The 14,354-nt window shown below is 36.7% G+C and overlaps 1 protein-coding gene across 2 annotated transcripts in view; it reads left to right on the top strand.

Moving 5' to 3' along the window:
* Nucleotides 1-12,736: 12,736 nt before the first annotated feature.
* The window catches only part of LOC126354411 (guanine nucleotide-binding protein subunit alpha homolog), a 71,065-nt gene continuing 69,447 nt past the window's right edge, over nt 12,737-14,354 (top strand). Inside the window, exon 1 of one of the 2 annotated variants that reach the window (XM_050004029.1) lies at nt 12,737-13,324. In XM_050004029.1, coding sequence (XP_049859986.1) covers nt 12,845-13,324 — 480 coding nt within the window. In that variant the 5' untranslated portion in view covers nt 12,737-12,844. The remainder of the gene's footprint in view (nt 13,325-14,354) is intronic. The other variant, XR_007565321.1, reaches the window with a different exon arrangement.

The following is a 14,354-nucleotide window of genomic DNA, read 5'->3' as shown; positions in this document are numbered from 1 at the left end:
CAAGTGGCGAACCTACTACTACAGAATATTCCTTGCTGTACAACGCAGTTGGCTTGCACGCTCTGCGTCGTATGTGACAAATACTGCTCATCACGTCTTTCATGCGACGCTCAGTGTCGACGAAAAGCGTCAGTTTGTTTCTCATTACAAACTAAATCATATTTAAGCTTACACAGCGGTTCCATATTAGTCTAGTATAATTTTCGTTTTATTAATATGTTTAAACAGGGACAGTAAAACAGTATTCCAGTAGCGACAGCACCGCCCTGATCAGCGCTGATTTCTGCCCCCATGCAGCAGCGCTGCTCAGTGGATGCTGGAGTATCGGTTATCTCTGATAACACACATCGAAACAACGAATATCGCACTAGACTAATTTGTCACCGATCTGTCGAATGGGCACGTAAAATTCCACTTTGAAAAGTAAAGGAAATAAACTGGCGCTTTCCGTCGACACTGGGTGACACATGAGAGATGTGATGGGAAATATTTCTTCCCGCTAACTCCAGCAACATGTTGTAAACACGACGCCGCAGATAGCTGCCGAAGCATCAGAGACAAATCGTCTGACGACTCGTAGGAGGGACGCCACGCAGTGTGAAGTTTTGATAGATGCGTTGCTTTGCACCACTAGTTCCGACCAGTAACTACCCTAATACGTTAAAAGTTAACTATCTAATCTACAGTGTTCTGTAGACAGTTATTAAGATTAGTATTTGAATCTGCATTTCGCAAGACATTCGGCGTTTAATTATCTGATGCTCACTCGTAAATAGTAACTTGTTAATACCAAGCGAGGTGGCGCAATGGATAGCACACAAGACTCTCATTCGGGAGGACGACGGTTCAAACCCACGTCCACCCATGCTGATTTGGGTTTTCCCTGATTTCCCTAAATCGCTTCAAACAAATTCCGGTATGGTTCCTTTGAAAGGGTACGACCGACTTCCTTCTCCATTCCTCGGTAATCTGTTGGGGCCGATGGCTTCGCCGTTTGGTCCCCTTCCCCATATCAACCAACCAACCAACTCGCTATTAAGGCAACAATGGATGATCAGCGTAGGCTGGAATTGTAGACTGAAAGTGTTACACGGAAGAAATGATGAACATTTATCCGCGACCGTTTAGATAATCTCGCATTTGCAATCTCGTTGGCGAAAACAGAGAAGTAGTTCCGGTATGAGCGCCGTCTGTGGTGACTGAAGGAACTATCAGCGGATGGATCTAACTCTCTCAATATGAAGATGGTATCTGTTCCTTCAGACATGTTCGAAAGAACAGATACCATTGGTGACCATGCAGCGCTCTAGCATGAAATGATAATTAAATCAAGAACCTGTGCTATCGACAGGGGTTGACAAATGAATTGCTACTCATTGTCAGCAAAAAACAGTAGGCCTGCCTTACTAACCTTTCTCAGCAGAGCCGGTGTTAACATTGTCCGATTATATCTGTGCATTTTGATGTAGTGATGAACACTTGTACAAGAGATAAATTATTCTTTCCTATAGGCCTATACTTGCAAATTCAGGAATACCTAAAACGATATCCTTCACTAGAGGGCTTTGAGAGTGCTGATAGTATTTCTCGGTATTCCGCAAGAAAGTTTTGATGTGTTTTGGTGATGAACAATAACGCTTTTGACTTGGTCATTGTAATTGTAATTACCGCTTTCAAGAGTTTCACAGTTTCGCTCAATGTATCACAAAAATTATTATCTATTACGTGATCGAGGAAACTTAAAGCTCCACATATACTTTTGAACTCTTCTCCTCCATAAATAACAGAGGGTTCTGTTCAAAGTTTCTCTGCTACCAAACTAGAATAACATACAATTACAGCTCTGTACTGGCACTCCTTAACGGGAAATTTCATCAAGTAGTCACTGAACGCGGCAGTCGTTTTCGCACTATTTCTTCGAGAATTGCTGTCCTTTGTGGAGATGTTGAAAAGAAGCTGCAATGTCCCTGAAGTACAGTGAAAAATATTCTCACATTTTCTTTTAATCAAAGCTTCTACTAACATCAATTCAACTGTTCTCTGTCTTCTGACACACTGTAATTGAAAAGAACCTGTCTTTTCGAATTTCGCAAGCATTTACTCTATAGTCATGGCAGACAACAGAGAAATGTCTATTTTCATTTCTTTGTATGTCGGGAACTTCTGTAGAGCTACTGCTGCCAAGTCACCTTCTTGTAAGAGAGCTTTACCAGCAGTCTGCAATCATGCCTTGAGATAGTCATGCCGAACAGTTCAGACATAAGCTGAGGGACAGTCGTATACCCCACGTCTTTTATTTTGCATATTTGTCGTTTACGGCGTCATCTAGTGGTAAAACTTTCGTTATTTTTTTTGTTTCCACGACGTTTCCCCATTCTTCTTCCGTTCAGTGGTGACATCATTCTGCGCAGTGGTTCTTTTCTTATGGCATTTTGAAGCTGGAACTTTAATTACAATCACGCAGTATGTATTACATAAAACTTATATTGTACATAACAATTAATTATAAGAAATTTAACATGGAACAAGAAATTAGTCACTACACAAAAAAGAACAAAGCAGGCCAAATGAGACTGAAATGGGGACGAGGAATGGAGGAATTGGATCAAGGCATGAGACTGCCTGAACGAGATCAAGGCAGGAACAAGACCAGCCATAGTGAACAGTGAAAGATTATTCCTAGGAACGAGACCAGCTGACCAAACAGAATGGCGAATGACCTCTCCTGAAAACTATACTGACAATAACCATAACAAAGGGAACATTTGTTCCTTTGAAGTTGTCCCTTGGACTTTCTGTTCACTTTAGTCAACTGTTCATTTGGGCCCTGTAATTCATGGATGGTTCTCCTCTAGCAGTCACTGAGGCACATGCTGATGCAACAAAGTGTGGCCTAGAGACCGTCTCCATCACTGTCACTCTCCAATAGTATTATCTTTCAGGCATGTGAGTGATTCTGATGGTTGATGGTCAGCATGTGACGTCTGCGATCTGCTGGTCGTGATCTGCTGACTCTTATCAATGCTGCAGCTTCTGACATGGGTGGTCAGTGTCCAGCAGCAGTAAGCAGTTGCAGCATTGGGTCCTGAGATGGCTATCTGAAGAGTCTCACATGATCACAAAAACGATTACATCCAGGACTCCACCACACACTTTCAGTTTATTTTAAATAAAGTGTATGTCTCTACCATTCCTATCCAATGTTGGTTTTGGTTGCAGGGATTTGAGGGTAATGTATCAATATCATGCATGTGTATGTATATTTGGATTTTCCATCATTATTTACGAGTCTACAATAATCCTACAGTCTCTGACTCCCATAAGGCAGCATTATAGTGCCGTTATTGTTTTTAATGCACTATGATGTCAGTATTTTTTAATGTTCTAGTGTGAGTTCCTTATAGTGAAACATACAAAGAGTTTATTTTGTTAATAATGCTCTGTGGTAACTGCTAAACATTACAGGTTCTGTATTTGTGTGTGACATTGGCTTACTACCTTGAAAAGTGGATATTAAAATATTAGGGAGGAGGGACACACCAGTAAATGTAGTAACTGCTCCTAAGTTGTAAACAGCAATAGAACATGATCATATGTTAGAGTGCTTCGAGAAAATGTCATAACATCCCTGAAATATTTAGTCACACACTGTAATATCAAAGTGTCTTACCTCATTGTAGACCATAAATTAAGATAATATTTGATGGATTTTTTTAAGTAGCATAACTCTGCTACTGGCAATTCTTGGTGATCCTTTCACTACAGTGTAGCGAGAGCTCAAATGACAAGACTTGCATAATTAGTGATTGAGAGAAAGGAAAAGGGGTTTCCTTTCCTGCCCTTTTTAAGTCTCCTATGGGCTTAGATCAATGGATAAAGGGTGGCCAAGAAAGTGAGCTTCTGTGGCTAGGTGACCTTCATTTTCTCAACTAATTCATGTAATACAATTGGTTTGGACAGACGGGTAGGGGGTTGTCTTGTCACATGACAGGTATCAAGTTAAATTGTGACCTTGAATTTACCACTCACAATTTTCCAAGTCGGGGGCAGTGACCTTGACATAGATCATTATCTGCACTAGTGTGCCCATCGATACATTACTGTCAGTGACCACAAGGATGAAGAAGAGAAAGACAATTTACATGAGAGCAATATCTAAAATTTACCTGATGGTGTTAGGAATAGAGCAAATGTGAATAAGGAGTGCCTGAGTTCAATAGACAGCTAAAAAGCTCAGTACATGATGCAGAAGCTAGAATTAATGGCACTATATATGTTTTTGAATAATACTCTAAAATTATCTCTTGTGGAAAATCTCAAAATATCAGTCGTTATCAAGTCTATCTTCCTATTTGCAATTAGCCTCCTCAGTCTTGGGAATTTTTTTTCAGTGTGTTTGTATTTTGTTTCATTTTATGAGTAATAATTTTCTAAAAAGGCTCCATAAATGATTTTAATAAATCCTACCTCTTTAGTGTTTATAACAACTTATGTCTCCTATAGGAGACATCAGGACATTAGGTACCACAATACTCAGTATGGGCAATATATTTAGTACTACACTTTATGTTAATTTCCCTTTATTTATTTGTGTTAATGATAGTATAAACTGACTGTACATCAAGTAAAGCGTCCATGGATATTTGAGTGGAGTTTCCTTCCTACACTCATACATAGAGATAAAGATCTAGTTACAAAAAATTTTGACATGTAACAAAAATAGCATTACTTAAATCAAAGACTTTAGAAAAATTATACATGACTGTGCTTAAACTGACACACAATATTTTTAGCGCAATGCAATCTGACTTTCAAAAATACCTACAAAAGAATGGCCTGACTAACATTAACCTATACCTTTCGCAAATCACTTACCTCACCAAAAATCTTCGTTACTCGAACTACTGCAATACAGCGAGCGCCAGTACTGCCAGCTAAATAAAAGATTCAAACTGCTGAAGGCACTAACTACTGACAGCCATAGTTAGCAAATGAAAGATTTTGATAGAGAACAAACAATGTATTTACCTTAATAGTCATCAAAAGTCATAATAAATATAGCAGATCATGACATCCAGTCTTACAAATTTCAAAACTCCGCCATCTCTCTCCCCACATCCACCACTGCTGGCAGCTCACCTCCAACTGCACAACGCTACACGCTGTTCACATCCAGCTGCCCAACACTACAATGGCAGACAACAATGCAAACTAGCCACAGACTGCACATAGCACAGCCAGTGATTTTCATACAGAGCGCTACATGGCGTTACCAATATAAAAACCTAAACACTCTACTTACATAGCCCCCATGCTCCCCACAAAAAATTTTACAAATTGTTTTGGGCAGTGGCCAATACAGATTTGAAAAACAATTCATAATTACAATAACAAAGAAATCAAATGAACACACTTATTGATACAATGTTGCCCAAAAGCTAAAATTTTCTCACAGTCCATAAAGACAATTGTGATTGTTCATCACAGTAAATTTTTTTTTACGTATTGTGCATATACTATGACCAACAGAAATGTGTGCAGTGAAATGAATGCTTACAAGTTACTGAATTTGCTGAACTGGTGTCAATTACAATATTATAACATGAGAATACAATAACAAAGATACAAAATATATCATTAAAACATAATAATACAGATAACATTTGTAGTAATACAGGCTTTACCAAAGAATAGAAATAAACATATGCATCAGTGTTACAGGAATTATGACATACGTAAATAGATAAAGACCAGAATAAGTTTTGAAACATCAACTTCACATATGAGCAACAAAACAGAACAGATAAATAATGTCTAAACATCTTTACAAAGTAAATAGCATATTATCAGAAAAATTCTACAACGTGACTCTCATCAGATAAACACACAAAGACAGGAAGAACACAAATACCCAAGGGTACACAAACACATAGTGGGATAACACAAGAGGAAAGGGCAGGGTTTGTTTTCAGTGTAACATTTGGTACTGCAGTCCAACCCAAAACTTCATTCCATAGATCTTTTGTCTTATTTCAACATTTGTTTCCACCAAAAAAAATCCAATCAAAGCTTGCTTTCTGTATTTATATGTTCACATATTACGTACCTCATTATTTATTTTCCATGAAAATCCTACCTAAACCTGTTGTCCCTAAATCCTACTTTTTTGTTCATATCCTCTTTCAGAATCCCTTTTTGAACAAACTATTATCTTATAGCTTCTCAATGCATTTCATCCAATTCAACTCGTTCTCTCATATAGTCTACCCCCTCTTAAGCTAACTTAAATCTACTGAGCTCAGATGCTAAACTAAGGAACGAGGCAGTGCAGCAGCACAAAACAATTAACACAAACAGCAATGACAAAAAATGCAGATTTGCAAAGCAAGCAGTATTATAGAAATTAGCAAAGCAATTGCAATATTACAAGTAATATAAGGCAATACACAGCAAACAAGAAAAATAAATCTGTAGTAAAACTGGCTTAACAGAGTAATACAAAGTCAAATTCAGTAACACTATGCCTGGAAAACAGCAGCAGCAAATGCAATAACTTATATCTAAACATGACAAAGCTCAAGCAGAAAAAATATTACAGTAAAGATGGCCATGTTTAATATGTCACATCTCAACACTAGAGTGATGCATCGCGATAACTTACTCTACCAAAAAAATTACCAAGTAGTTGAAACGCAAATTATGTATACAGTTACTGTTATTAATCCCTTCTTATTGTTCTTTCCATTCCAAGTGCTCCTTTTTCGAAGAATATGGATCATAAAATTATTATTTAATAGATCTGGTGACAGAAAGTGTTCACATTAGCAAATGCACTTAATTTTATTTTATAAAACCAATGCTGCAACACAGCTGGAAACCAGATGTTAAACAAAATGAGCAATCTCTCAACTAGAAAAGAAATAGATGTAAAATGTTTCTCATCATTTCAATAGGCATTTAAGTAAATATCATAAATCAAAAGCTCCACAGTGTAATCATATGTTTTCAAGTTTCAGCGTGTCGAATTCACGATGCTTTCGACAAAGAAATGTCAATAGCGAGGATAATGGCCTCTCTTTTTTTTTCTCCACCTAATGGCTTTCTTTTGTCAGACGACTATCTCTCAGCTGGGCGCCCAAAACGCATTACGTCAAGGTAACCTACCTTCCTTACCGAAATATTTACATCAGTTTCCGCTACAGTGACACACTCATATAAAAATTTCACAGGTCGAAAAATTGCATTACAAATGTGTAGAAACAAAATCATATAAATATAACAGTGTTCAAAAAATTTTCGTCGGCATTGTGATACATTCACGCATTTACACATATTTCATAACTCTTAAAGTATTATTCTTGGTTTCCAACATCCTTTTTCACAAGTCAGAGTCCCTAACCACTACTCATTATTACTTACCTTATTACACATATACATATTCCTCCACACTTCTTCAGTATTTCATCATAATAAATACATATCATAATAAACATTACTCAACAGCATAATATACGTTGTCGTCGTAATAATAACATCATAACGCCTCAGTCAAATCTCAAAAGCGTCGTAGCTTTCTGCAATAATTTCAAAACCTAAAAAAATTCTCTGCTCATGTTAAAAGTGTCATCTACCTCAAACGTACTTTAAAAATCATGATCCCATACCAAATACATCATTCAAAGCTCTCATAGTATCACAAAATATGAACAATTCACAAAGTACAGACAAAATACAATTTCATAAGTGTGAAGTTATCCAACGGTGTAATTACGTAAATATCTGTCACTGATGTAGTAAAATAAATGTTTGTCTCTCTCAGTTAAATGATCAGATAGCTGTGTAATTTATGTGTTAGAGAAATATGGTACCGATGTGTAAAGTTGTATAAGCAAATACCATATTAGCTAGGGCTCCTTGTGCTTGCCAAACACATGGTACACAAAGTAAGCGTGTACCCCCTGAGGATTAATGTAATTATACCCTCAGGTGTTACAGATTACAGCATTGGAATGAAATGTATCACGGAAAACCTTTGTATCATTGTACTTCAAATATCTTTAAAAATAAATGTTTTAAGTACAAAATTAATCACTCAAATACGTGTACTGTAGCGCTAAATGTGCGTCTTGCTGTAAGATAATTCTGTGGAAGTGTCGTAGTCATCGTCCTCTGTAAGCAAAGTTCTGCTTAACTCAATGTACTTACCTCATCATAAACGAAAGTGAAATGCTTTACGTATAGATATCTTAGTTATTACGCCTATTGCCGCGATGAAGAAAGTACTATGCTGTAACATATTGTTGTGCTACAGAAAAGGCTGTCTCATTGTAGCAATACCGCAAAAGTTACTACTAAAACATGTTTCACTTTCCAGAATAAATCAGAAAAACTGTGCAGATATAAAACAGAAACACCTCAAAAGCAACATTGTAAATTGTCACTCATTAGTAGCGTCGTGATAAAATCTTGTAGCTGTCACATAAACTAACCACTGTGTCATCTGGTATCTCACAGAAAGTACTTTACATCCAGAATGTATTTTCAAGTAAACCAAAATGTTGCATCAAAATCTCATTAGCAGTACTGGTAAATGTTCTAAGTATGTGAGCCTTATAGTCGTTACGTAATCGTGCAACTAACAAGCAAGAATGTACAAATAACAACACTGTGTTATCTGTTCACTATAACAATGCATTCGTAATTTCTGTTGAAATAAGTTCTCATAAGTTCTCCTATGAAACGTCCCCTTAGAAAAATTGTACATGACTGTGCTTAAACTGACACACAATATTTTTTAGCGCAATGCAATCTGACTTTTAAAAATCCCTACAAAAGAATGGCCCTGACTAACATTAACCTATACCTTTCGCAAATCACTTACCTCACCAAAAATCTTCGTTACTCGAACTACTGCAATACAGCGAGCGCCAGTACTGCCAGCTAAATAAAAGATTCAAACTACTGAAGGCACTAACTACTGACAGCCATAGTTAGCAAATGAAAGATTTTGATAGAGAACAAACAATGTATTTACCTTAATAGTCATCAAAAGTTATAATATATGTAGCAGATCATGAGACCCAGTCTTACAAATTTCAAAACTCCGCCATCTCTCTCCCCACATCCACCACTGCTGGCAGCTCACCTCCAACTGCGCAACGCTACACACTGTTGATATCCAGCTGCCCAACACTACATTGGCAGACAACAATGCAAACTAGCCACAGACTGCACATAGCACAGCCAGTGATTTTCATACAGAGCGCTACATGGCGTTACCAATATAAAAATCTAAACAGCCTACTTACAAAGTCCATAATTATGAACTGAGTATATATAACATAACTTTTTCACATTTTTAACCAACCATAATCAAAGCTCCTGATACAGTTTGAAACAGTCGTGTGCATCTTGCAAACACAAAAACACTTTGCAGATACAACAACATATATGTGGTGAACATTCTGTAAAATGACAGGTTTGGGGAATTGTGAGAGATGTAAACCATACATTTATCATAGAATATCTAGTGACTGAGGAACTATGGTCTTCCATCTGTGTAGTCTTTTGGTGCTGGAGGTTCACAGCTTGGATCAGCCTTGGATGACAAATCGTTTTGGACAGTATGGCAGAGAGATTCTTCATATATTCCTCTCAACTTTAGACAGTCTAAAATTTCTTGGTTGGGGGCTTTTAGGGGTTCTGGTCACATGTTTACTCTATCTATGAAGCACAGATTGCAAAATTGATGAAATGCATAGTCACTTGTAGAGTCAATTTCCTTCTTCTTGCTGTTGTTCTACACAGACTAATCAGCCTATCTAAGAAGTCAACAATGCCCATACTTGTGATGTATGCTTATATGATATGAGTACCTTTTACTTCTTTGTATTTCTTTTCTTTTTGGTACCAGTGCTGGCACTTGCCAACATAATTGACTCCTTCCTTGCTGGATGTCATTGCCCCGATTATCAAACCATCATTTCTGCCCAACAGATGCACTGAACTCCTTTCTATATTCAGAATCTCTTTGTTGCACACATCTTTTGATAGCTGAAGAATTTTACTTTTATGGAATACCCTGACACTCAGTTTCACTGTGTAGCATATTCAACAGAAGTTCAGACATAAAGTATCTATCCATATATATTGTTTTACATGTAGATTCCAAAATTTTTAAAACGGCTTTTCCACACACTTTAAAATTTTCATAATGGTGACCTAAGGTCAGGTCACCTTTTCCTAGATGAATAAGGAGATTCAGTTGTTGTTTTTCAGGGGCAGCTAAGACAAAATTGTTTAAAACACAGGGGTATCTTTTGTTTTGATAACCTGCCAAACTGATATACAGCTCCAGAAAGAAATCATCTGCTCACTCACTCTAACTTTTGGACGTCTTTGATTTAATCTACATTTATTCAGATCATACTGATAAATGGGTTTTCGGAAATTGTCCCTTTCTTTGTTGGTTTGTGCCAACTTCATTGTCATAAATAAGTTTGAGGTGCTTGCTTATGAAGAAATACCTGCCATGGAAGATGTTTTCTGCAGTAGCATTTAACTCTAGCTTTATTGCCTCAATACATCCTGATCCTGGGATATTTGAGAAATGACACCATTATTGTTGCAGAATAATTTTTTCCATTTCTACAAGTACACACTTTAGAGGTTTACGAGTTTCTTTTAAATATCTTCTGTTACTACAGTCAGTCAGTGTAACAAAGATATATTCAAGGAGATATTTATTTGCATATTGTTGAAGTTTGAAACGCGTGTGAATTACTACTTGTTGCATTTATTGAAGTGCTGCTGGGAGTGGAGCAAAGTTTAAAGTTTTCTTCCAGAATGTTCTGATATTGGTAGAATGGTTTAGAAGCAGTGGAATTACCATACTTTTCTTGTCCATCTTCCTCTCCTTCCCTGCTATCAATATTTTCATTCCTGAGAGCAGTATCAGTGATCTCCAAATCTCCACCTGTATCATCATTGTCATCAGAGACTCCTATCTCACTATCATCTTCATTTAAAACTTCACTAACAAAAGCCTCAAATTACTTCTAATTTTAAAGGAAAGAAGAACACTAAATTTACAGAAATTTTAACTGCTTGCTTTAATTCTAGAATTGTTCTACGTTTTATGATGAAAAAGTGTTACAAAGTAGAATGAAAATGCAAGAAACCTCGACCAATACGTTTCTAATTTAAGAAAAATAAACATGACTTTTTATAGTGCTGAGTCGAATTGTCCCCTACAGGGGACATCCAAAATTTGCAGCATGGTATGTGTATGCTAAATTTATTTTTATGTTCTTTTACTGTAATGTTTTTAGTTTGAATATTAAACATCGTAACTGCATTGAAAGTATCGTCTTAATTAGTGAACTATGACTGATAAAAACTACTTACATTCTTGAGCACCAACAAAATGCCTTCCTCTTCTGTGAGCCATTTTGGCACTGCTGTAGAGCAAACAGAAGGCAAGCTGTGTGACTTGTTTCAGTTCCAACATGTGCTGCCACCTTCCGTTTACGCGTTGAAATGGCTAACACTTTGAAATTTGGTTGAATTTTGTCACCACAATTTTTTTAATAGCATATGTTTTTTGTCTCCTACAGGGGACACAGAGACTGAGAGGTTAAACTATTGCCAAGGGCATAGTACTCAATAGATTCCAATAACGATGCATTTAAGCCATCGTCCTAGAGGGTGATTTTTGACAAGATCCATCAGCTAACATCATGGGTGATTTTAATTCCACTAGTCTATAGCTGACACAAACTCCGGTGAGGTATTAATTTAATCTGCGACATAGTTTAATCAGTCCTGACACGAAGCTGCGCAGTAGAAGACTGAAATGTAATTGAATGATTAAACGAAAATTTTGACCAATAATCTGCTCTACTCTCCTTCCCCACCTCCACCCAATAGCTTACCATACTTACTGCTAATCCATCGGGAGTAAAATTAATTGCAGTTATTTCATTTGAAAATTTGTTTTCCTGTAGCAGGAACATTTTATCCAAAGACAGAAGTTCAGCAGTACCGCTAACAAGAGTTTAAGTATTGCTCACTGAATCCACGAGAAAAACCTTGCTCATGCCCTGCGTAAATACACAGCTACATCAACATTATTATTATTATTATTTCTAGCTAAAAGATTAATCTTTTATGGTATGCTGCATAAAAAGAGCTAATACGAAGATAATTATTTTACGCAATGCGGTTGACGTGAAGGATACTTTTTACGTGTTGTCGTCATGATTCCTTTATGAGAATTTGTTTCTCGTAACTGGAGGTAACTAATAATAAGTTTTTGTCGCGCCATAACAGCCATATCGTGAATTTATCGACTTACGTTTTGAAATGTTTAGTCAAATTCTTCCAATTGTTATAGGAAATTATTTCCTAAGGAGAAATAATCCCCATTCTGTTAGTGCTTCAGCTGTCACAATTACAAATTTACGCTGATCTAAAAGTCGGAATTTATAATAGTTGCGAATGGTAAATATGAAACATGAATACCATTTTCGAACAATAAAATAAGCGTAAATACCATGTCAGTTTGCCGTGTGGGGATGATGTTCCATAGAAAGCGTTGTGTTTTAATTCTTTTATGTCTATTATAATTAATTAACATATAGGCGTTGATTATTTTCATTCATGTTGAAGTTTGGGCGTCAGCGCTTTCGTTGTTAGGTGAAATCATTATAATTTCACCACAACAATTCGCTATTCATTGACACTGGACTTTTGGCGTCCAATGGTACGTCGGTCTTGTGACGTCATGAAGCTAAACAGTTTCTGTGAATGCTGGGTGATCTGTTGAGTAACAGTGTTAGGCAAGATGGCGGCCGGTGTGCGGTCGTGTGCTTGCTGTCTGCAGTTTAAATTTAGTCCTGAAGAAATAGAACAGCGACACAAGAGCCAAGAAATTGACAGACTTATTGAAAAAGACAAGCAGACGTTCCGACGGCAAGTGAAGCTGCTGCTGTTAGGTGCTGGTGAAAGTGGGAAGTCAACTTTTCTTAAACAAATGCGGATCATCCATGGGGTAAAGTTCGAACCTGAACTTATTAAAGAATATCAACAAGTGATATATCTTAACATTGTGAAAGGTATGAAAGTTTTAGTTGATGCGAGAGACAAATTACAAATTCCATGGGAGAAGCCAGAAAACAGTGAAAGTGGAAAACACGTCTTGAGTTTCGAAAACAGCATGATTCTAGATGCTAGATTGTTTTTACAGTACGCATCGTCCCTAAGTAACTTGTGGAAGGACGCTGGAATAAGGCATGCCTACGATAGAAGAAGCGAATTCCAGCTTGTAAGTATATCGTGTTCTAATTATTATTACCTTTTTTATTTGGTAACTGCATGTTTTAATCATCCCAGTAGTGAGAGCTTGTTAACCCAGGAGATTTTTCCATTGTTTACATTATAATAAAGTCATAGCATTGGGTGATTGTGAAGTGGAAGTAATGACTGGTAGGAGCTAATGTCAGCGTAATGTTTGTGCAGTTGTGTGACAAGTACTTTGTTCCCATAGACATAAATATTAAAGTGTACTTACTATTTTTCTCATATCTTTACCTGCATTACTAGCTTGGGGCTATCAGTAAATTCAATTTTATGTCCATTTTGATATTGAATGAGAAACAAAATCTAGCTTGTTGAAGTTCATGTAACATTTTTTCCCATTGTACTGCCCGTGAGTGGGTGTGGCATTGGTATTTGTACTCACTTTTCCTTACTCCTTTTAAAGAAAAGAACTTAGTGTCTTTGAATACTTCATGAAGAATAGAAATGCTGTGTGCAGTTCAGTTATGGTACTGAGAATGATCAATCTATTATTTAATTTGTATTATAGCAATGATTATGTGTATCATCAAACTAATTGTTCATACCCGTGCTGACTAGAGAAGCGAGAGGGACTTGATAATTTTGATAATTAAGAGACTTTACACTGTAATGTAACTGTCATTGAGAAGGCTTTTTGTAAACCTCCCATTGCCTTGTATATAATTTGGACAGTAATTCATGACCAACAAATTGCCACAGATGCAAAATTGGTCTTTCTATTAATAGAGGCACAGTCTTTCTCACCCTCTTTGTTTTCAACAAACATGTGATATGAATTAAAATGAGTGACATATGACTCACTGATATCCTGTGTAAAAATTGTAACCATGTACATGCTAATGATACTTAAATGGTCATTACCCTTAGTGGCAGAAAACCAGAGAAATATGTGAGAGGATACAGCTTGTGAAACCTCTTCGTGATTAATGTTTATGGATTTGCATGTTCTGTACAACATAACCTACAGTTGGATGAGAAGATAGTCACTATAAGAG

This window comes from Schistocerca gregaria, chromosome 3, assembly GCF_023897955.1.
Source record: "Schistocerca gregaria isolate iqSchGreg1 chromosome 3, iqSchGreg1.2, whole genome shotgun sequence".
Classification (NCBI taxonomy): domain Eukaryota; kingdom Metazoa; phylum Arthropoda; class Insecta; order Orthoptera; family Acrididae; genus Schistocerca; species Schistocerca gregaria.
Note: the sequence above shows the minus strand (reverse complement) of the source record. Positions and strands in the feature narration are given on the sequence as shown.